Source organism: Chamaea fasciata, unplaced genomic scaffold (assembly GCF_029207755.1).
Source record: "Chamaea fasciata isolate MVZ Bird 193981 ecotype frontalis unplaced genomic scaffold, bChaFas1.0.hap1 SCAF_2, whole genome shotgun sequence".
Lineage (NCBI taxonomy): Eukaryota > Metazoa > Chordata > Aves > Passeriformes > Sylviidae > Chamaea > Chamaea fasciata.
In genome coordinates this window covers 84,891,230-84,915,965 of record NW_027094087.1, presented here as the reverse complement: position 1 = coordinate 84,915,965, position 24,736 = coordinate 84,891,230, and the positions used below count along the sequence as shown (strand labels likewise).

General features: G+C 39.1%; 1 protein-coding gene across 12 annotated transcripts in view; it reads left to right on the top strand.

The window, feature by feature from the left end:
• INPP4A (inositol polyphosphate-4-phosphatase type I A) overlaps positions 1-24,736 on the top strand; it is a 113,491-nt gene that overhangs the window by 85,805 nt on the left and 2,950 nt on the right. For 7 of the 12 annotated variants that reach the window (XM_066176556.1, XM_066176557.1, XM_066176550.1 and 4 more), the window contains 10 exons: positions 712-982; positions 3,725-3,757; positions 6,377-6,549; positions 8,276-8,399; positions 9,242-9,368; positions 9,753-9,893; positions 11,235-11,332; positions 13,760-13,872; positions 14,227-14,381; positions 20,591-24,731. In XM_066176556.1, coding sequence (XP_066032653.1) covers positions 712-982; positions 3,725-3,757; positions 6,377-6,549; positions 8,276-8,399; positions 9,242-9,368; positions 9,753-9,893; positions 11,235-11,332; positions 13,760-13,872; positions 14,227-14,381; positions 20,591-20,771 — 1,416 coding nt within the window. In that variant the 3' untranslated portion in view covers positions 20,772-24,731. Of the gene's footprint in view, positions 1-711; positions 983-3,724; positions 3,758-6,376; positions 6,550-8,275; positions 8,400-9,241; positions 9,369-9,752; positions 9,894-11,234; positions 11,333-13,759; positions 13,873-14,226; positions 14,382-20,590; positions 24,732-24,736 lie in introns of those variants that run through there. The other 5 variants (XM_066176562.1, XM_066176561.1, XM_066176559.1 and 2 more) reach the window with 3 other exon arrangements.

Below are 24,736 nucleotides of genomic sequence, written 5' to 3'. Positions count from 1 at the left end.
TGATTATGAACAGCATTTTAAAACTGTTGGCACAAAGTATTTATTAAATGGTTTTTCCTTACCACACTGCCAATCAAAATGAGAATTGAACTGTGTACATTCTGTCATTGTGTTAAATAGACAGAAGTTAACTACATCTCACAAATAGCCAAGATTATTTAAAGCCATTAGTAATATTGTGAAGTACCAATTTTTAAAAGTGATTCAATTCATTTTGGAAATGGATCCTTGCTAGTTGTAATTATTTTGGCATACTTTGACTAACAGTCAAAGTCACAGTAATGAGATTCAAATAAAGCTAGTTCAATATTTAGACACTACTATAATACAGTAATTTTATCTGTTGTTCACTGAGTTACAGAGAAAAAAAAGGATGAGTGATTGTATACAATTATTATGTCATGAATTTCAGGAGTAAACGATAGTGCCAGCTAGAAATTGGAAGAATAGTGTAGGAAGAGGAACTTAAAATTGTTTGGCAAACTTACACAGAAAATAGCTCTGCAATTTACCACACAAATCATGTCACTACATATTGTTGACATCCTGATATACGTTACTTATATATCCATAATTTGTGTGTGCACACATGCAACCACAATAGCTCAGTGGAACTGTCACTAGAATCACAGGAGGAAATATATTGCCAAGGGATTTGTTGCCCCACGTCTCTATTGGTTTTAAACAGAGAAAAAAATGTTTTCTTTTAAGGAGAAAGTTTGGTTGAATGTGGACAAAAGTCTGGAGTGTATCATACAGAGAGTGGACAAACTTCTCCAGAAGGAGCGCCTGCAAAGTGACAGCTGTGAGGACGTGTTCCAGTGTGACGTCAGCAGTACTAGTAAGAAAGGTAATCGGGACAGTCGTGCCTACTGGATAAATCCAGAAGATTTAAATGAGACCTCATCATCCTCACCATCTTCATCATCCTCACCACCATCTTCATCCACACCATCCTGTGCATGCCATTCTCTCCAGACAAGTGCGTATGCCAGACGCTGCATCCCACTGCTGCTCTCTTCCTGTGTGCTGGCATCATTCCTAAGCCTCCCTTACAGCCCTCATGTGTTCTTAGCTCAGCGGTGGTGTTAAGCAGTGATGTCAGGCAGAAAGACCGGGAGCTGCTAAGCCCATTACTTATTTTGAAATCCTGGTCCCACTGAAATCATTGCCAAATCCATTGATGGCAATGGCACTTGGTTTTCACTCTGTGTTTTAAGCTGATAAAACATTTGTATAGGTTATCCCATGACAGACACCACCTCTGGTAGCTTTCCTGTTGGCTTCAGCTTCTTTGCAACAATCAAAGCTTATTACAGGTACATAAAACATGAGAGAAGTGCAGGCATTACTGAAAAACGGATAATTCCAGCTGGACTGCTAGAGCATGAGAGGGGATCCCAAGCAGTCCCATTAGCTGTAGATGAACCTAACAGAGTTCAAAGCAAATTTTAACCCAAATTGTGGTGCTGAGGCACTCAATTGTTTTGACTTCTTGTAGCTGGAATGTAGGAATTGGCAGTGCAAGCTCTTAGTTGAATAATCCATTCAAAATTCAAGCTCACGTGGGTGCTGTAGTGTAAAGTTGTGAGCATGTGAATGAAATAACATCCTTATCAGTTTACATTGACAGTTTGGCAGCTGTGCATTAAATTTCAGATTTTTTTTATTTACCTATATACTTACTTGACTTATTCTCACATTCTTTGAGTGTGGTCACTCTGATTTGGCCACCTAATAGTGCAGGGGGGGAAGTGAAGCTCTGAAAAGACTGATCTGTGTTCTCATTTCCTTTGTCCTGTTCTGTCTTATCATTTGATGGCCCTTTGTCCCTTATGTGTGTCTGTGACTTCATGTCCATCACATTGTTAGTGTTGCAGTGGAAGGCAGTGCCTTAAGAAAAAAAAAGGCAAAAAGGAAGTGAAAATAAATGTTAATATATTTTTGCATAGCTTTGCATGTTACCTGTCGTTTATTTAGTATCTTAGAAAACCACGTTTTTCTAGATTAGACTGACATTTTTGTGTATTATTAAAAAATAGGAGAATAGGTTCTTGTTTCATTAATCTTTGTCTAAATTTCTCCTGCCAATTTGATACCTATAAATGTTTTTGTTTGCGGGCTAGTTTACGTAAAGTTTTATATGTATTTACATGTAAGTTTAATCAGTAACCTTCAATGCACATTCACATAAATGATTAAATGCTGTGGGTTTTTAATATTAAAAATTCACAGGAAAAATCTGTGATGAGTGATATCAGGAGCTTTTCCCAAGACAATTTGATGCAGAAAACATCAAATTGAGCAATATTTTTCTACTATGTTTGATGGATCTTTTAATTCTACTCTGGATCTTGACACTTCCACCATACAAAAGTGGGATTGGATGCATGGACCTACCGAAGATTTTTTTAATGCAAAGAATTTCTGTAACTTTTCCCTGCTGTCCCTCCAAAATAGGAAAAAAAAATCTTTCTATTTAACTGACAGAACCTGGGGCAGAATTGAAGGACAAAGAAGGTCCTTTCTCTAAGTTCAGAAGCACAACATTTTTGTTGTGTATTCAAAGAATTAATGTTTTTCTTGTTAGTAATTCTGCATTTTTAATAATGGAGCAGAGAGCAGACAGAAATTATTTTGAAAGCAATGTAAAAACCAGCCAAGCAAGATAGTTCCACAATTGGTAAGAGAGACACAGCATAATTTTATTGAAGGAGTTTAGAGGATCTCTCTAGAAAAGAGTGTTTGTGAAAGAAAATACTGCCTGAAATAGTAAAAGGGAAACTTAAAAGTAATATTTTTAAAGGTACTTAGGTTATTGGCTTAGATATTCATTGCTAAAATCACATGGGGACATATAATTTATTTAGTGAACATGATGAATTTTAATTTACTGAGAGTTTTTTTCTGATTACCTAGCTGAGATGATTGTCCTGATGCACACTATTGAATTTTATATTTTCTGTTGTTATGTTCGGATTTATAATTCATTGACTAGTGAATCTAGATATAAACAACAGAAGCTTAAATCCTGTTACCTTAGTAAACTACTTTTCATTAATGCAGGAGTTGCTATAAGAAGGGCAAATGTTAATTTTTTACTGTTAGCATTGACCTGTAGTATATTTTCATCTGACAGCTTTATCCTCCCACTGAAGTGAGTATGGAACACTCACAGACTTCACTGGTGGGGTTTCGGCCCTTAACACACATTCTAATGTTTCTATTAATTATCTCAGAAATGGTGTAACAGAATTTTGACTAAGGTAGCAAAGTACTGATTTTTTATTACTCTTGCGTTGTGGGTGCCTTAATGTCATTTTCTGTTAAGTGCATTGAACTTACTGCTGGTCTTTTGCTCTTCTGTTTAGCAGCCTTACTGCCAGCTTGATTTATAATTGCAGTAAGCCAGTGGTTCTCAAATTGTGCCCTGTGGATCACTGGGGATTGGCAGTGCACTTGCTGGTAATCCACAGCGAGCCTCTGAGCTAGCAGGTACTGGCTTTCCTCCAAGTCCCCATCCAGGTGTTCCTCTGATCAGAACAATGGAGTGGAGGAGACAGCCCATGCCCTCAATGCCTGTGGGCAACAAAGTATTTCTGCTGAGCTCCTCTTCACTCCGTGAAAATGCTTGAGAACCCCGGCATTGAGCATTTGAGTTGCTTGTATTTAGACTGTGTTGCTGCTCCTTAATCATGCATGTTGCCCCTCCATTTCTGTGCAGATTGCAGCCCTACTCCGGAAGAATCTGCCCCAGGTACGTGCATTCATGGCTTCTGCTTCTTCTGAAAACTGTTTGTTCATAGTTAACTGAACAAGTGCCTTGCTTTAAGATGGACCATTTTGAAATGGCAATGCTTTACAACACCACGTGAGTTACCTAAACTGTTGAGCAGTTATTATTTCCTAAGAGTGCAGGGGGTATCTGGTCATTTCGCATGTCCAGATACGGGAGAGCGCTTGTTCAGGGCCTCTTTGGTTTCTCCAGTTGATGTGTTTTAGCAAACTGATGTAGGTGACAGTGGTTTGAGGCCTGTTCCAAATGTTACTGAAGTCTGTGGGAGTCTAACATTTCAGACATGCCCTTTCACATGGGCTGTTGAGCTGGTCTTTCTGAATGAGAAGTCAAGCAGAATTTGGAGGATTCAACAAGGCTGATGGAAAATCTGTTGTGGGTACACACCAAGTAGTATTGGGGATTGCAAGTCTCATGTTTCAGGATACAGAATTTAGGAGTCTCATCCCAGTGTTAACCTTCTTTCTTCTGTCCTTGTCCCTCTGTACTTAATACGGAAAGATCTAAAATGTCTTTTCAAGGCCTTAGAGGAAAGCTGTTTTAATGATCTTTTTATTGCACTGGAGAAGAGAGACTCTTAGAGCAAAAAAAGCAAGAACTTTTCCCACCTGATGTTACATCCTACAAGCTTTATGTATTTGGTTCTCTTAATAAGACATTATTTTAAAATGAAATAGTTTGTAGTATATAGTCAGCAGAAGTTCGCTATGTGAACTCATTGGCCTTCCCAACACCCCTACCTTGTTCCAACCTAATTTGAGACTGGGATTGCAATTTGTTTTATTCCTGTTTACTGTTAATAACAACTGCCATTGATTAAAAAACAAAAGAACACAGGTGACACCTCTGTGAAGTAGGTAGCAAAAATCCTTTAGAACTTTGCAGACTGACAAGAGTGTGTTTTTTCATGGCCAGAATTTTAAAACAAGAGAATACACGCACAGAGGACTTTTGCTCACTACCCCGGATGAGTCCCTGCATTGGATGTGAATGTTGGGAGAAAAAAACTCCATCTAATAATTGCATTATCTTCACCAGGGTACTTTGTGATTTCCAAAGATAAACATATCTTTCAAATGAAGTGCTGTCAGACACACTACAGTTTTAAATCTTCACTGAGTTAGTAACTAAATACGTGCATGTACATATGGTCAGTGAAATGATGATGTGCTAGAAGATATTTTCAGTTCTTGTTATTCTCATTTGCTTACAGAAAAGTTTTTAAATGCAGTAAGAGAAACACTGTTAGCATCATCTCTATTTTGCTTTCTAAGTGTTCACAAGGCCATATTATGGCATCTGACTACTTTTGAGATAAAATAGTTAATAGAATTTAAAAGACAAGCTATGATTCCTTCCCTGTTCTTTTGATGTTTCCTGCTTTTTTTAAGGCGATGAAAGAGAGTCAACTTCCCCTTTGTGTAGTTTGTTAGGTTATCTATCTACCACATGGAACAAAAGCCAAAAGGATAGATCTGTTAATCTTGCCAGATATGTTTCTGTTAGCAGACATCCAGAGTTCCCTTCTTTGGCTGGTTGTCAAGGAACATTTATGATTACTGACTCTTAGTTCTGCCTTTGAGAGAAAATCCCAAAGAATTTCCTTTCAGGGGTTTTAAGTGTCTCATTCATGCAGGTTGTGGTCTGTACGTTGCCTTGTTCCTACAGCCAGTGTGTGCTGGTTGTGAGCCCTGGTGCTTTTAAGAAATAAAACATATTGTCCTGCCCTTTAAAAAGGGAAGGACTTGGACAACTCAGTTTCACTTCTGTGCTTCCTGTGCAGGACCTTGAACAGAATCCCTCTGGGTCATCTCTTGTGTATTTCAGTGGAAGAAAAGCTCCAAAGTACTTCCAACAATCTGTTATGACTCCCATCTAAATCACTATGTTTAGTATTTTTTGTTATCTAGTTTAAAGCCTTTTAAACTGCTCAGGAGACAGGAAACACTTTAAGAGTACCTACATTAATTTCTCACCTCACACCTTATTATTCTTAGCTGCAAATAGGAGATGAGCATCATCTTGCCTCACTGACGTGCAATAAGGATCAATAAGGTGGTGAGGCAGTTGAATGATATGAGCCTAGAGGTTCAAAAGGCAGGATGTTTGGGAAGAATCTCATTGACAAAAATGACTAAGCAGATGGTCCCTATTTCTGTAATACAATGGACTCCTACTGTCTGTCCATGTATGTGCAGTGAAAGGACTTGTTTGAATACAAACATGCAGTTGTATACACTTGTGTATATAGTTATTCATGTTTCTGTTATGATTTCCAAATCAGCTATTGTACAGCCTGTTGTGTGGGCGCAAATTCTGGGAACTTTTACATGGTCTGGAAAGTCATAACAGCTTTACAGAGGAAAATTCTCGATATTTTCTTCATGCAATAACCACACTGTAAGGTTACTTAATTATTACAGAGCAGGGAATAAGCATCCAGCCAAAATAAAATGAGTTCTAAATGTGAATTATCAACAACTTTGACTTGCAACAGGAAGTTTCTTCTTCTTCTAATCTGTGTTTGTTTCTAATAAACTGCTTCCACTGCTGCTAATTTTTTTTTTTTCTTTTAACCAGGTGAATGGAGTGAAGCTCTCTATCCCTTGCTGACCACACTCACTGACTGTGTAGCCATGATGAGCGACAAGGCAAAGAAAGCCATGGTCTTTTTATTAATGCAGGACAGTGCCCCGACAATAGGGCTCTGCCTGAGCCTTCAGTATCGCAGGGATGTTGTCTTCTGCCAGACTGTAAGCAAGCAAATATACGTGATTTGATTTCACTTCCACATTTGGTGGGGTTTCTATTAAATATGAAACATTACTCTTTTGAGAATTTTTCAGATCTCCTCTCAGGTTTGACACTGATTTCCCCTCACAAGCTGTGCTATCCTGTCCTAACTGGTTACATACATGCATTTGACAATATATAAATTAGGTCTGCTCTTGAATATACATTCATTCACTACTGAAAACAAAAATTATTCCAGAACTAGTAAAAATATACTGCTGTATTCAGAAACAGCCTTTGCCTTGCAATGCCGCCAAACCAAAGCAGAAGTAAGATGTGAAAGAGTGGGGCAAAAAGCTCTGAGTAGCAGGTTTACTCCCTCAGTTACCTTTTGTTGTTTCCTGCATTGAAAAACCCAGCAGGACGTATGGTACCCAAGGGCAGAAGTCCAGCTATGGGAAGAGAAATTAGTTCTGGGTTTTTTTTTTCCCAGAAGTTCTGTTTCTGGTCCTGCTGGCATCTCTCGTGTCAGACACTGACTAGCAGGTTTCTGCACTAAAAAAATTTCCACAACCCACAGGAAAAAAAAATCTTCCGCCCACTACGCTTCTGTAGTGTGTCTGCTTTCCTGTGAAATCACTGTCTTGTTCATTGATTTCAAACCATCTATTTCTTGGACATCACTGGCAGGGCTTTTGTCCCATAACGTGGTATCAGAAATGTAAAACAAGTGACAGGATGAGAGGAAATGTCCTCAAGCTGTGCCAGGGGAGATTTAGATTAGGTATTAGGAAAAATTTCTTAATGGAAGGGGTTGTTAAGACCTGGAGTGGGCTGCCCAGGAAAGTGGTGGAGTCACCATCCCTGAAGTGTTCAAAAAATATGTGGATAGGGCAGAGGAGGACATGGTTTAGTGGTGTACATGGTGGTGGTGCTGAGTTGGACTTTGTGATCTTGGAGGTGTTTTCCAGCCTTAATTATTCTTTGATTCTGTGATCTCACAGAGATAAAATCAGGGAATTTTCCTGTATAAAACCTGCCTCATAATGCAGATAATTTTTTAACTCAATTCTTTGAATATATTTATCCATCATAATCAGAACTTTATTCTCTTCTGTTTAATTCTATAACAAAGTTACACACCTGTGTACACAGTTTATGGCCATCACCTGGGAAATTCCTTTGTTGACAGTGAATCAAGACTAGTATTAATCTTAGATAATAGTACTGACCTTAGTACTAGCTCTTCAGGATCTTGTTCTGAATATCTTGTAACACCAGAGTTTAAATCTGCATAATGCAAACATACTGCATTTTTAAGCTTTCTCAAATGTCATGTTTGAAAAACAGTAATTTATTCATACTATCAAAATTCCTGGCCTGGAACTAGCTGTGTTGCTTTTCTGACCAAAACTAAAACAATTCTCTAAGGAGAAATTTCTGTAATTCATAAGTTGTAGACCCTACCACAAGTGATCGTGTTCAGAAAACAAAAAGGTGTGAGATCTTCACCAGCCCTGTTTTGAGACAGCTTGTGAGATAAAAGCAGCGTGCCCTGAATCTGATTTTATGAATGTTTTGGGTTTTCATTGGTTGGTTGTCTTCAGCTGCAAGGAAAAGAAGATGTTTTAGGGAAAAGAGCATCTGTTTGACAGATTTTATTGCACCTCTTATACATGCTATCATTTTTGTTTGGGGCTTTCTTATTTTGAATCATTTCATTCTTGTCTGTTTCCTCTCTCACAGCTGACGGCTCTCATTTGTGGTTTCATTATCAAGCTGAGGAACTGCCTGCATGATGATGGATTTCTAAGACAGCTCTACACCATTGGCTTGCTGGCACAGTTTGAGAGCCTGCTGAGCACTTATGGTAAAGGCATGGGGCCAGGGGCTGGAATTAGCTGTTAAGTCAGCAAATTCTGCATTGAATTGGCTACAGCAGGATCCAAGTGTTTGGGACAATCTGCAGCTCAGCTGCAAAATGATTTTGAAAACTAAAATGCAAAGCTAAATTATAGCTGAAGTACTTAACTATCTAACAACTCTGAATTTCTTCACACTTACTTGAATTGCTTCTAAAATATAAAGTGTACTTCTTTTATAATAGAATGTCAAAGGTTTAAGAAAGACTGAAATGTATCACAGTGGTCTTTGGGTTTTTTTCAGAAAATAGTTGGATGAAAATTCTGCTAAGCTCAGAGAAATGGTGCCCAAAATGTACCTTTTGAATTTTCTTGAAACTTCTGTATCCCTGCTGCACAATGTGAGACTGAAGAGAGAATATAAAAAGGGAAAGTACTTCACTCAGAAGTGTTTCACTCATGTGTCTCAAAAGCTGTCTGGATGGTGGTTAGGGAATGCTTTACCAGATGAATCCAGAATACCTTGTAGCTACTCCAGTGCAAAGGATATCATGGCTCTGACAATGCTGAGAAGTACTTACTAGTATCATCTAATTTGGAAAATCAGCATATAAACTATTTAAAAGAACAGTACTCTGGACTGTTCTAGATAACTTGTGTTTTCTAAACTTGCTGAACTCAAAAAATCAGCTATGACATTGTCTGTAGGTCAAGGGGGAGGCCTGGGCTGCGGCACCGCTTCATCTGTGGAACTTCTCCATGCAGGGGTGACCTACTGTTGTCATCAAACTGACAAAGGGAAGTTGTGCAAAACAAGTAATTACAATTCACTTTTTCCTCTTGGTTTTAGGTGAGGAGCTGGCAATGCTGGAGGACATGAGTTTGGGAATCATGGACTTGAGGAATGTAACCTTTAAAGTAACTCAGGCTACATCAAATACATCTACTGACATGCTGCCAGTCATCACTGGAAATCGGTAAAAAACAATAAATATACTTTATTCTTGATGAGTGAGAACATGACAAAATTTGGCTTTTTCTACCCAAATTGTAGAAAATCTGCAGTATTAATCAACAGAGCAAAATCAGCTATTGTCAGAAAATTGGCAGATCTGATTTGAATGTCCGTGAGAATATAAAGGCAACATTACAGGTTGCTGCAGGTTTGGTTTTGAACTAGAATAGATTCTAGCTTCTGGCTAGAAGCAAGTTGTGGCAGTTCCTTAGAGTCAGTTTTGACTGATGGTTGCTTTTTAATGGTTCTATTATGTTCTAGGTGTTATCCCTCCTTAGATAAATAACAAATTCTTGAAATGTACCTTTTTGATCCTTATGTCCAACCGCTGTTTATTTCTTTTCAGTGATGGATTTAACGTGAGGATCCCTCTGCCAAGCGCCTTGTTTGACTTGTTGCCACGTGAGATTCAAAGTGGAATGTTACTGAGGGTTCAGCCTGTTCTTTTCAACGTGGGAATCAACGAGCAGCAAACCTTAGCAGAGAAGTAGGTATCCAGTCAGGCAAGCTCAGCCTTACTGGCAGTTCAGCAATGGAACTACACTGATGTGGAATTGCACTCTTGCATAACTAACGGCGATTCAGCTTCTCCAATACACGAACATGGGAACACTGTTATAAATGAATCTGCCAAATGCCATACAAAAGGAGGTCCTTCTTTATGTGCCACGTAGCTGTGAAGCGCCTTACCTCATGGGTTTGAGACTTAGTGCAGGTTTATGTGGCTCAGATGTGAATTTACAATGGGAGATCTATCAAGAGCTGTTTAGCACACAGATACTGCCTTGTGACTTAAGACCTCTGTGAGTGACAGATCATTAGAGGCTGAGATCATTCTGGGTATTGCTGTGTATTTGCTGTCTTGGTTTTGCACTCTCCCTGTGACTCCCTCTCCTGGTCGCTGTCAAAATTCAGGATAATGGCCAAGGTGCACCTCTGTTTTAACATAGCCTTGCAGTATTTATGTAGTGCAACACTGCTGTTGCAAAGGTGAAAAATGTAATTATGTAGTTATATTTGCTAGGGAAACTGTTCAGTTCTGGAAGAGCCATTCCCTCTGTTATGGCCACATGCTGTAAAGAGTGCATTGAGAGAGCACTGCTCCAACAGAGCACTCCAGTGAAGCCAGGCACATGCACGTTGTGACTGCAGCCTTGGTACTGGGCTGGAGTGTGCACTGTGGTTGTGGACAATGAGAAAAAATCTAACAAAAGCATTCCAGCAATTACTGTTGTCCTCTGTTGCCTACAAAGGAGGCCCAAGACGACTAGCTCAGTTACAGATATCAGCACTCTGTGTGTACATCTGTGTATGCAGATGTATTTAGATGAGATGAATCAGAGCATTGTTGATAATACTTATTACATGCATAGTTTATTCCTCCTAGATCTGTATTTTTCATTTACATACCTGAAATCAACATTCTCAGTCCTATCTACCGATGTTATGGTTGTTATTATTAGTTTATGAACTAAACTAGTAAATCCATTGTTAAAAGTTTAAATTTAGGTAAAACTATTTGCCAGGCAGGAATTTAATATTGAAAGAGAGACATGAAGGCCAAAGAATTTTAAATACCATTTTCTACAAGATTTTTCTTACACCTCCCTTCCTTTTTTTCCCCTCATATTCATATAATTTCTTTCTCTGTAGTGAATTGTTACAACAGTTCTCTGTTACACTCTACCTGGCATTTGAATGGTTAGGGAAATCCTGGGTTGAATCTTTAAACTGGTTTTTGGGAGACATTGCCAAGTGCGGCTGTTTCAAAGAAAAAAGGGGTACATTTTATCTTGGGCTTAATTGTTCCTTTCTTCTCCTATTGAAGGTTTGGAGACACCTCACTGCAAGAAATAATTAACATGGAAAGCTTAGTGCGGTTGAATTCATATTTTGAGCAGTTCAAGGAAGTTTTGCCTGATGATTGTAAGTATTTTGTAATTAATTGCAAATTTGCTTGAACAGCACAATTCAGGCTGATTTTTTAATTTGTTTGCTCTATGTTGGTTTTTTAAATGTCGATGATACACCAGCATTTATAACCTCCAAGAAAGGATACAACTCTGTTTTAATACTTTAGTACTAAGAAGAGTGGATTCAAGAGGTTTAAAGGTCAGACTGATTAACTTTCATTTTTAAGGTTACTTTTACATCTCTTTCTAAGTGGCAGTATGTACTGTATAATCATCCATTTAGACAGTGAGACTGTTGTAAGGTAAAGGTGTAAAAGTGACAGGTTCTAGAAGCAGCACTTTTATGTGCAGTTTTTGGTGATGCTCCCTGCACTTATGAAAAAACCTGCACTGTAAAAGAGATAAAAGAGAGCAACTACCAGTTTTTAGGAACTCAGTCACTTCCCTCTGTTTTTCCTTTGGCATGTCCCTATTATTGTTGTGTCTGCAGCCAACAACAGAGAACCTGGAAGAGAGACAAAAGCTACATGCTTAAATTTTACTGGGGTTTTTTTTACTGGTTAATTTCTTGCTTGTCACTGCTTAGGTTTTTGGGGTTTTTTTTTTGAGAAGACAGTGGCATAAGTGTTACTTACATGTGACCACAAAAATGGTGAAAATTCATCAATTCATTACTATTACAATCAAACCTCTTCTAAGGTTATTTCATGTGGCCTATGCGGTTTTATTCCAGAAACACAAATGCAACAGCATGCAACAGTATATTAAGAATTCTGTCTGGTAAAGTGTGTTATTGCACATTCATTTACCCTGAATTTTTTTTGATACCATTGAGAGCAGAACCTGCTTCCCTCCATCCACCAGACCAGGACAGGCACAGTATTTTTAATTATAGAATAGAAATGTAGAATTATTTAGGTTGGGAAAGATCTTTAAGATGATCAAGTCCAACTGTTTCCCCAGCACTGCCAAGTCCACCCCTTAACTGTCTCTCCAAGTGCCACATCTCCACATTTTTTGAATACCTCCAGGGATGCTGACTCAACCAGTTCCCTGAGCAGCCTGTTCCGGTGCTTGACAACCCTTTCAGTAAAGAAAGTTTTCCCAACATCCAATCTAAATCTCCCCTGGTGCAGCTTTGTGGCCATTTTCTCTTGCCCTGTCATTGGTAGCCTGGGAGAAGAGCCCTCCTGGCTTTCAGGTGGTTGTAGAGAGCACCAAGGGCAGCACCTGGCACTTGGTCATGCTGAACCCCATAAAAGTGGCCTTGGCCTGTCCAGATCCCTCAGCAGAGCTTTCCTGCCCTGCAGTAGATCAGCACTCCTGCCCAGCTTGATGCCATCTGCCAGTGACAGAGGGTGCACTTGATCCCCTCCTCCAGATCATTGATAAAGACTTTAAACAGGACTGGCTGCAGAATTGAGCCCTGGGGAACCACACTGGTGACCAGCCACCAGCTGGATGTAGCACCATTCACCAGCAGTCTGTGGGCTTGGCCATCCAGCTGGGAATTTTACCCAGTGAGCAGTATGTCCCACCAAGCCAGTTAGTCCAGGAGAATGCTGTGGGAAGCAGCGTTAAAGGCTTTGCTAAAGTCCAGGTAAACAACGTCCACAGCCTTCCCTCATCTTCTCAGTGGTTCACCTTCCTGTAGGAGGAGATCAGGTTAGTCTAACATACTGTTTGCTGTGAGAAGCAGGCTTAAAATATGTCACTGAGGTAGTGTTCTTTTTGTCACAATGTCATCTCTTACGGTGTATACCTCCATATTTATTCAGTGACAACTTTAGTTGGTGTTCTCCATCGTTACTCCTTTTTAAAAAAAAAGAAACAACAAAAAAGACAACTTGTTGAATACTTGTAATTGGTAGTCGGGAGTATCTCGCTACATATGTAAGAGATGATGTGCAACAATTTGAACACAGAAGATGAGTACTGAAGGTACTCTGAAAAATTTCAACTACTTTATTTCCACTTAGTGAAATATTAATAAATAAAGCATGACAATGTGGTGTTCTGTGGGTGTTTCTTGTAACTGAAAGCTGACCAGCTTGCAAATTTAAAATCAAAAATGTGAGCAGAATACAAAATATCTTCAGAGTTGCTCTGAAGACATGCATGTTCTCCTGTCATCTCTGTGACATACAAACCAAAAGACTATACCAATCTTGCTCCCTTTGTTCATTCTCTTGTTATACTGCTATTAGATTCTGAGTCCCTGAAGTTTTAAATAACTGGAATTTACATTTTCAACTGTAAATTGAAACTGTTTAATTAAGCTTGAATTTGTTCTGTTGATGGTACTAAGTAAATCAGAACTTGAAAAATTGTTCTAGTTTCAAGGAAACCCAACTGTGTTTGCAACAGGCATATAGAAACACTTTGTAAAAATCTGTTGAATGCAGATGAGTAAGTGGAGTTGATTTTGTTTGTTTTATAGGTCTACCTCGATCTCGTAGTCAGACGTGCCTGCCTGAACTGTTAAGATTTTTGGGACAAAATGTACATGCAAGGAAAAACAAGAATGTTGATATCCTTTGGCAAGCTGCTGAGGTATTTATTCATCTAAGCATCTCTGCATAGTTCAGCTGATTTTCTGTATGCGTGTGTATTTCCCCCTTTTTTATTACTGATATGCTTGATTTTCTTTATTTGCTTGCATGTAGCTTGGAAATGCTATCAGGCTAGACCTCCTCTAGAATGAGACACGGGGAGATAACATGTATTTTCTATATCAGAAATTTCCCCTCAACTCATACAGTGCAGTTCTGCTCTCTCAAACATGCCAAACTTTGACATCAAAGCCCTGCACAGCATTTGTGTCTCTCTAAGGGGACGTACAGGTGTTCCCTCTGACAGAAAGTTATGTATGTAGGAGGAGTGATGGATTGTCTGTCCCATTTCTAGATATGCCGCAGACTTAATGGTGTTCGATTTACGAGCTGTAAAAGTGCCAAGGATAGGACTGCCATGTCCATCACCCTGGAGCAGTGTTTGATCCTACAGCATGAACATGGAATGGCTCCACAGGTCTTCACTCAGGCTCTGGAGTGTATGAGGAGGTAAGAGTTTGACTGCTTCACTTATTCCTAGAAAAGGAACCATGCAAACTGCAGAGGAGTGGTGGTCTCTGTTTCCATCAAAAGGAAAAAAAAAGTAAATTAAAGTCAGGAAACTGTAGAACTGACTGCTAGAATTCATCCCTCCCATGCATGTGAGTTGCATATGCTAAAGCTGGTTCTTAACAGATTTATATCAGATGGGCTTGAGGTTTCAGTAGGAAATGAGTAGTTTTCAGACAAGCATGTAAAAATATAATTTCTGTTAATGCTGAGCTTACAGAACAGGAAACTGGTGCTTCTTTGCAAGTTGTTTAATGATGACTTTACCTGAACTGTCATAGCACTAGGTTTCTTAGTTCTAGATCAGGGAGATTACTCAGGGATGACCTGTCTTTTGTTCTTTGAAACACAGACACCTGCAGTTTGCACTGGTTTGCCTTGTGTATTCTTTAGCAGTGAAACACTGCTCACTGGGTGAAATGTCAGTATGAGTGTTTCACACTACAGCAACCAAATTTCATCACAACATGTCAGTGTGCTGTTGTCCTATCAATATAATAATGTTCTGTATTCTGAAGCAGCAGAGATGTTTGCAGAATTAAGTACTGTACTTTAAAAAAAAAAATCTGTTTACTGTTGTTCAATGCCTTGTTTCAAGCACTGCTGGAAAACTCCGTAAGTCACATACCAAAAGAAAGGATAAGAAATCTAGCTTTAGTCTTTATCAATGTAGTTCAACAATGCTGTTCAGTCCTGTTTTTCAACATTCACTCTTATCGAATGTACTGTACTGTGTGTCTTTTCACCAAATTCTCTAGAGTGTTCAATTCTCTTATCCTTTCTGTATGTTTTTGCTGTTTGACCCTTTCTTACTCTTCAGTTACCTAGAAGAAAAATGTCTCACACTTGCAGCCTCTTACACTAGTAATTTGGCAATTTATATCTACATCTAATTGGGTGCCACTGGACTTCTTTATTTTCAGTTTTTTGATGCACTTTTTGCTGCATCGTCACAGAGTTAGTGCAGTACATGAAAAGTGCACTCAGAAAAACGCACACTTAAACCTCGATATTAGAAACATAACTTGAAACAGCTTTGTCAGGGAGAATTTACTAACTTAAAATGGACTGAGTGGTTTTCAAACATCTTTATTTAAATTATTCAACTTGTTGACATATACATCCGAAACTGTTATGCAGTTTCACAGTTGTGTATTTAATAAAAATAAAACCAACTGGGAAAAATACTGGGAACCTTGTTACTTTCTTCAAATTTTTTACTGGGTCACTGGTTTGTTTTTTTAATGCAATCACGGACACAATAGAGAGAGACGTTAATAATAACATTGTTTTGGTCCTTCAGTCTACCAATTTAATATAACACAGGATCAGATAAAATATTGACACAAGAAAAATACTGCTTTGTGTTGACCTACACAGGGATATTGAAAGAGGGCCAATTTAATCAAAACCTTTGGCTTGAGTGTTCTACCAACATCAGGAACTTGCTCTGGCAGGTGAAGGACATGACTTTTTCTTCTGTTAAACCTTTGGCTAAGAGAAATTGTGCAGAACAAATACTGACTAGTACAGAAGGAAAACCAAGATTAGACCATTTTGCCAGCCCATCATTCTTCCTCACATTTTATTGCTCTTCAGGATAGGTGGTTGTGTTTTTAAAATTATTTGTCAGTTCTACACAGGAAAAATGGCACAGAATTAACAGAGCTTAATGAGAGAGATAGGATTATGGAACAAATATGTAGGAGTCCAACTCCACCAAACCCCATTCCGGCCTGGACGGTTTCACCTGACCTAGACAACAGATACAGGATAAGAAAAGGTAGCAAATTGTACTCAAATTGCTTCCACGACATTTAGAAAACTTGGGCTTTATTCTTTTAATTTCAATCTTTTATTTAGTTGTACTGGAAAAGGAAGGCTTGGTACATTCGTAAAGACTTTTGAAGTTTGTGAGGCATTTGGAAAGACAGGAAATAAGTACTAGTAATTTGTGAGACTTAAAGTATTTAATCTCTTCTCTACTGACAACTTCCCAGAGAAGAAAAGTGTCTTTGCTTATATCATTCTTGAAAAAATTAAGAAAGCATCATCTTCTTCCACGTGATGTTGGTCTTCAGAAGTGTTAGTTCCCACTTACTTGTCCTCAGGGATTCCCTTATTTCCTAGCCTTGTGATAATTATGTATCTGTGATAATTGTGTTCAGTGAACAGGGACATCAGGGAGGAAACATGGAGTGTTCTTCTAGATTCTTGTAGAAATTTACAGATACAAGTTTGTGGCTTTCACCTTAATAACAAATACCCTATTAGAATAAACCCATTTTCTGTAAATGAGTTACAGCTTTTCCTGTCATAAATCAAACACACAGTAAAAATAGTAAAAAAAAAAAACTCAAATAGCTCACAAATAGTAAAATCATGATGATATATCTGGAAGTCCAAGATAAGAGGGCATGGCTACCTGACCAGTAAAGGCAGAACGAGAGTCAAAATCCAGCTCTTCCATCTGCAGCCCATGCTCCCGACTAGATCTTTGACTCCCTGCCCTCCCTCTTCCTACCAGGTTTCTGTCCTGTCAGAAGTGCCAGTGGAGCTGTTTGTGGGAATATGCTCTAAGGCAATTTCAGTCAAGATCATCCTGGGTGGCAAAATCCTTTACATGTTTTGGGTAGCCCAACTCATTTTCATTAAAGAAATTAGGAGGGTGCAACACAGGCAATTTAGCAACAGAGAAGAGCCATTTCTGATAGGGGCCCTTGAAAAGCAGCTGGAAATGAGGTGAGGAAAATCACCATGGTGCTGACTAAAAGGATTACATAATAAAGTCATAGTAGTCATGTTTGGGTACGACCACTCACTGCAATGAAACAGCTATGATAAAAAGCTTGGTGGGATTTCTTCACTGATTGACCTGCTTTAAAAATAAAACCATATTGAGTTGAGCTAGATCACTTGGCAGATGCCCACCCATCTGCTCACTACCTTCCCTCAACAGGACAGGGGGAAAAAATAAGTGAAAAATCTCATAGGTTGAGATAAAGACAGGGAGATCCCTTGCCAGTTACTGGTACTGAACTGGCAAAACAGACTCCGAGAAATTTTTTTTATTTATTGCCAATGGATTGGGGATGTTAAGAAATAAGGACGAAAACTAAGAACCTTGCCCTCCACCTGCCTTCTTGTCCCAGGCCAAAGTATTCCACTGCTTCATTCTCAGCTCTTCTACTTCCTCCCCATGCTGAGCCATGCACTGCGGATGTGGAACAGGGATTTGCAGTCAGTCCGTAACAGATCTTGATGCCTTAAGTTTTAGCTTTCATGTTTTTCAGATTCTGTGCTGCGTAGGGGTGTAGTTCTGGGCCTCATATTAAGTGTTAATAAGCACTCTTCACAGAGTAGGTATAGAAAAAAATCCTTTTCCAGATGGAGACCAAAGACAACTGTTACAAGTTTTCAGGCCCAAAAGCATAAACAACGGTGGACTGAAGAGAGAAAACAAGAAGGAGGGGACTTCATAATCTGAAGCTGTAATTGGACAATTAACCTCAATATGCAAATGGACTTATAAAAGTGTAAGACCTTGTGACCGTCCATTTTGTGACCATTTTGGGTCCACCTTGGGTGTAGCCCTGGCCAGGCTCTGGCGTATCCTTAAAGGCCTTTCAATAAATACCTGCATTATTCTCTTAGCTCTGTCTAGTCCCTGTTCCAGGTCAGCCTTCCCAAGGCATCAGTCTCCTCCGCTCCTTCCTCCTTGCACTCTTCTTTCACTCCAGTGTGGGTCATTCCCATGGGCTGCAGTCCTTCAGGATGTACCTGCTCCTGCATGGGCTCTCCATGGTCTCCAGTTTCCTTCAGTAAATATTCATCTGCTGCACTAGGGGTCCTCCATGGGCTGCAGTGTGGATAATTCCTCTCCATGACTGCAGGGGAAACTGCTTCAGCTCTTTCTCCTCTCCTTCCCTGACTTTGGTGCTTACAGGGCTCTTTCTCAAATCTTTTCCCATCACTCTTCACTGCAATGCAGTGCTTTGCCTTTCCTCACACACTCCTTCCCAGAGGCACCAGCATGGCTGAGGGCTCAGCTGTGACTGCAGGGGATCACTGAAGCTGGCTGGAGCCAGCAGTATCCAGCACGGGGTAGCCCGAGTCTCTCCTCACAGAGAGTTCCCATATGCCAGCTAAATTAGAAGGGAAATTGCTGTGTCTCCTAACCCTAGTCCTCTCCTAGAGGTAGTCTGCTGATGAATGTTTTGATTTAAGACACTGTGCAATTTGGTAATTTGATATTTCCAAAAGGTGACTTTTCACCCCACAGGGGGAAGCATCTACATGGGCCAACAGTGACAAGGAAAGCACTTTCCAGCTCTTGTCTCCATTCCTACCATATGTGTCTGTGTATACCTCTCCATGTAAGATTGAGTAGCGTGATACTAATTTTAAATGGTGGAGAGGTGGCATGTGATGTTCATAATGCCAGCTTAGCATTTTTAGCCTTCCATCTTTCCCTCTCCCATTGTTTTATATTTTAGCTATATTCTAAAACACTTTTCTTCCCCCAGGGTAGTTTGTTGAGCCTTTATCCATCACTTTCCAGTAAGCACTAAATTTCCACTGGCTGATTATCCTGATAACACACACACACACACCCCCCTCTCCCCACTGCTACAAAGGTAATTGGGATTCATAGGCCTCACAGATTCAGTCTGCCCTTGTCCACTGTAGGCACCAGGAGTGAAAACATCTTCATCACCAATTTGGATCAAATCCAGATCAGAAATACAGTTGGTTTGGTTCCCTGCCCACCTAATTCCATTTGACTTGATGTGTCACCAGCATCTGAATGCTCTTTTTCACCACCTCCAGGGTGTATCTGATTTCCTGCAGGACATGGTCTGATGCTTACATAACCCTGCTACACAACCATCAAGGTTATGGATGGTTTGTTATGGATGGAGCAAGTGCACAAGCTCTAAAAGCATCAGGCTTACAGAGTGCATTTAGAATCACAGAATCATAGGATTGTTCGAGTTGAAAGGGACCTTGAAGATGACCTAGTTCCAACACCCCTGCCATGGATAGGGACACATTCAATTAGACCAGGCTGCTCGAAGCTCCATCCAGCCTGGCCTTTAATACTTCCAGGGATGAGCATCCGTGGCTGCCTCACCACCTTCAGAATTTTTCCTTGCATCTAATCTAAACCTGTTCTCTTTCCCTTTGAACGTACTGTCCCTTGTCCTGTCACTACATGCTCTTGTAAATAGTCTCTCTCCCTCTTTCTTGTATGCTCCCTTCTGGTACTGCAATTCAGTCACCCCTGAGCCATCTCTTTTCCAGGCTGAACAAACCAAATTTTCTCAGCCTTTCCTTATAGAAGAGGTGCTCCATCCCTCTGTTCATCTTGGTCATTTAGTTGTTGCTTTGTGAACTAAAAATAGAGTTGGAGTGCTCAGGGTATAAGAGTGATCCTAAATGAAAGACGACACCACAAAGCCTACCAGGCTACCTGAGTTGTTCTTCACTGCAGCCTTTGGTGCTCAATGTAAGAAATGGGTGCACAATGAGGTGGGCTTTGCAGCATATCTTCAGAAAAATGCCTGTTGATATACTCGTGAATTCTTGTGCAAACAGAAAAATAGGTGAGTGGTTTGGGGTTTTTTGTTTAGGTTTGTTTTAGGTTTTTTTTATTAATGTGTTAGACAGGTAGTTAGGAGGTTAAAGTAAATCACTGCAGCCCACATGGAAAGATGTTTGAAAGGGTCAAATACTACAATGGTTATTCATGTTCAGCTTGCTTTTCAGAGCTCCACTTCTTTGCAGCATGCCAAAGCATGGCAGAGCAGCATGGGGTATTATTGCTTGGTAATCTGAAAGAATGAACATGGAAAACCATTAATGTTCAACCTACATGTGTTTATTTTCACTAGACTACAGTACTTCTTTCTTATTTTTCTCTTTTATTCTCTTTCCCTCTCCTTATTTCTATAATTGTACTGATACATATTTTTGAGATGTTTTTCCACTCTTTCTTTACTTCATCATCTGGTTTTGTTGTGCGTTCTTCCATGTTTTTTCATTTTCTTGACCACCTTGTGTTGCCATCTCTTTTTATCCATTCATTTGCATGTCCGTCTTCCGTTCTGTTTTATTTTTCCTCTTCCCAAACTTCTTCCTTTTCACAGCATTGGAACACGGGAGATAGTCACCCAGAAGAACTTGAGTGGCTTGGTGCCCATCCGAGATTTCAGACTAGATCCCAGCCTCCTCTACTCTATTCCTTTACTAGCTCTCAGCCCCAATTTACTGATTGTGTGGCTGTTTCTGAGCATAGCGTACCTGGTGGCCAGATTACGTTGCAAGTGAAGATAGAGTTCAAAAACAAAAAAGAAAAAAGAAAAAAAAAAAAAAAAAAAAACCCACAAAAACAAAAAAGTGCTTGAATGTGTATTGCCACTTGGTACCTGCTGGACAAAGGAATGTGTCATAGCATTGTCTGCCAAGAATTATTATTATGCCTTACAATTTTACGTTTCTATTGTACTAAACTGTAAATATACATCAAATTATTTTATCAAAAAAAATTGTATTGAAACTTTAAATTATTGTTCTGCTTTCAGTGCTTGTAACATAGTCTGACATTGGCCTGTTACCTCGTTACTTTAGCCGGCCTGAGGATCTCTTACCAAATACAGTTTTGTGTTACTTGTTTCATGTATTCCAGAGAAAGGAACTCTGTCTGAAAAGAATTTGTATCTTTTTGTATATTTAAGGTGTATGCTAATCTTGCCTTTCATTTTTATGAGGTATGAAGAGAAAAATAAAAACATGGGTGGGGTTTATAAGAAATTGTAAGAAATTTATTTAAAGAAGCAACAAATTTATACATTAATTTCAAAGCATAATATCCAAATTACATTACTGAACAGTTTGTAGAACCATAGTCTTGTTCCTTTCTCATGGTTAAATATATTCTAGTAGACTAGAAAACACTCAGAAAACAAACTGCAGTGTGCTGCATGCAGAATTATTTCATTCTATTTGTAGATCTGCATTTTGCAATGTATTAAAGACACAAGGAGAATGACTTGTGGTTAGGAAGGGGATGTGACCGGCATTAGCCTATTAATGATCCATTATCTATTTTAGGTGTTCTGCTATAGAACTTATTGTGAAATAGGGTCATCCTAGAAGTTAAAGATAATGGTCTTTAATTTTCAGGCAAGAAGAGGGAGGTATCAGTTAACTCCTTTAATAGCTGCTTTTCAGGTTTTCCACTTGGCTTTATTTTAATTACATTAGACTAAATATTACTGTTACTTCCGTTTTTAAGCGTTGCACAGCTTTAATAAATTATGATGCTGATAGTGACTTAGTGATAAGCGAGTGATGGTTAAGTTAGCATTTAAGTGGTGAGACTAAAGTGGCTTCCTAGTTTAGTGATGCAGAGTAATTGCAGATGAAATTTTATCATCATTTATATGTAACATCGAACTAGGGGAGGCCTATTTAAACTGAAAGATTTTGTTGATGCTGTGGTCTGGCAGAGCTTGTCAATAGCAATAGCTGATAAAAAATCCTAACCTCATTTAATGTAGTTTGATAAATTCATAAAGGGTTTTACTTCGCTTGGTGCCTGAGATGATGTTGGGCTTCTGAGGAGAACTAGTACTGTGATTTGTATTTTCTACTATTATCAACTTGCTCAAAAAATATAGGTAGCTTTAGCTTTTATTATAAATTTTAATGGAATTGAGAGCTGCTGAGGGAAGTATGCTGAAATAAAAAACCAAAAAAGCACTGTTAGAATAAAAATCAGAATTAAATCCTACATTTGGATTTAATTTTTCTAACTAAAAAAAAAAAAAAAAGTGTGTGGTTATATTTGTGTCTTCATGAAATCAGACTGTACAGTACACTATCTCTTAATATTTTTCCTCACTCTTCTTCCAATTTTGTTTTTAAAAGGAAAAAAAAAAAAAAAACAAAACCTCAAAACACCACAAAGACATACATGTTTATATATCTATATATAAAGCACGAAATCCTGTTTATTTTAGTCGCAATGAGTTTTGGTACATTCTTACTGCTGTTGAGGCTTATAATGGTATGGTGATTTGGGACACATCCCTGTGCTCTGCTGATACCTGATGCTGCTGTGTCTCCGTGGAAATCATCTGTTCTTTAGGGTTAGCACTGGTTTGTTTGCTGTGGGTGCCCCAGGCTACCTTTTTACAAAGTGAGCAGTTGTCAGGTCAGACTGTGGCCTCGATCTTGCACTTGTGGGGAGTGTCCTGGGTTCAGTCTAACCAGATGTGAAAGGAACTTTAGGATCACAGAATATCCTAAGTTGGCGGGGATCCACAAGGATCAAGGATCAGTTCCTGGCTTGGCACAGGACAGCCACAGGCATCCCCCCATGTGCCTGAGAGGGCTGTCCGAACACTTCTTGCCCTCTGGCAGACTTGGGGCCATAAACACTTCCCTGGGAAGCCTGTTCCAGTGTCCAGCCACACTCTGGTGGCAGGCATATTCACTGAACTCCCTGAGATTATTAATCTCTTTAAAGTAGGAAGGTGCTGCTCATGATTACCACTAGGGATACAGTAAGACGACCTTAAGACTATCTGAAATGAAAGCCCAGGCTTTTTGGAAACGTGTAGGTTTTTTTCTTCTTACACTTGGATGGGGACAAGTTTGGGTTTTTTTTCCTTTTGGAGCCTTGCCTGTGCTTTTGTTAAGGCATACAGATTTAAGACGCAGTAGTGCATCCTGCTTATGTGCTTTCAAGAGAAGGAAGATGGCATGTGAAATGTGGGAAATATATCCCTGTCACTGTATCTGCGCCATGAGGGACACATGCAACAACCAGATGCAGCGAAATGTGTTATGAAGAGAATGATTCACTTTGCAGTTAAAATGCTCACCTAGCATCACGTATTTGCTAGTTGAACTTACTGCTTTTATTAGTACTCTGAAGTACGATTTGTGCAAACGTTTGATGTATCTGTTTGGCTGCAAGAGCCGTCGGGGGAGTTTTGTGAAACACAAACCAGTGCCAGAAAAACAGTGTCACCACAGATGATCCATTCTATAAAAGGCAGGCACAGAATGTGCTCTGGAGACAAATTTCAAACATAGTTAAACTATTCCTTAAAGGGAAAAAACAAAAAAAAAAGGTATTTTATGAAGTTAAACTAGGTGTTACATACAGAACACAGTTACAGCCAGTTTCATGAACCAAAATTAGAAGAACGGTGAGGTCTGTAAGAGTATGAGAGCTTTCAAACTGAACCAGAATCCAAACCCTCCTTCTGAATTAGATGATCACAGCTTACCTGGTAGATGCTGCAGCCATCTCCATGGCAGGACTAATGTGACATTTCCACCATAAGATGCTGTACTGTACACTTTGCCATGATGGTCTGGTATTCATTGTTTAGGTTCCAGTCCTCAATCAGGGAAAGACATTCTCCTGCAAGCCTAAATTGATTTATAATATATATTTAAAAGATAGTGCTTCCTCTTTGTATGTCTGTTTTTTGGATATAATCAAAGGAACTCTGAATTAGATTTACAAGTGTAAAGAAGCCTTATAACTGGAGTAGTTTTCTATTGTAGCACAGAACCTCTTTGTAATGTGGGGCAGTTGCACCAAAACATTGGGTGATAATTAAATTCTGCACAGCTTTATTTCTTTGGGGTGATGACTGTCAATGCAGCCAGTCTTTTTTGCACTGCTATTTCATGATTAGGATTTTTTTTAGATTGTGTTGGTTTTCACATCCGTTTATGCATGCAGAGATAACTGGAAAGTCATATACTATTTTTGTATCAGCTCTAATCTTTAAGTAAGTACTTATAATACTGACATACAGGCAACAATAAAATTACTTTAAAGCTCTTATAGAGAGATCAGCAGGTTTTGGTTTTCAGCTTTATGTGTTAATAAATTAGCAGAACTGCTTTTAAGCAATCCCTTGGGATCCCTTGTGCAGGGAATGGCATGTGAACTCCACAACAGTGTACCTTGAAATACATGAAACCGGCGTGAAAGAACCTTTTCAGTAGATGTGCTGCTGCTTTCTAGAAATGCAAAACTAGCAATCAGACATAGCTTGTGTCCATTCTGTGTGCTTCTTGCCGGCATTGTATGATGAGTCATCTCTTTTAATATTTGCAGTGGCAAATTAATTAAACGCTCATTAAATATAACCAACTTTATTTTAATGCTATAAAATAACCAGTTCATTTCATCTTAGTTTAAGTCTTTTTTCTTTTTTTTTTTTTCCCTTTTACTGCTGTCATTTTTTGTGCTTGTTTTTTTTCCC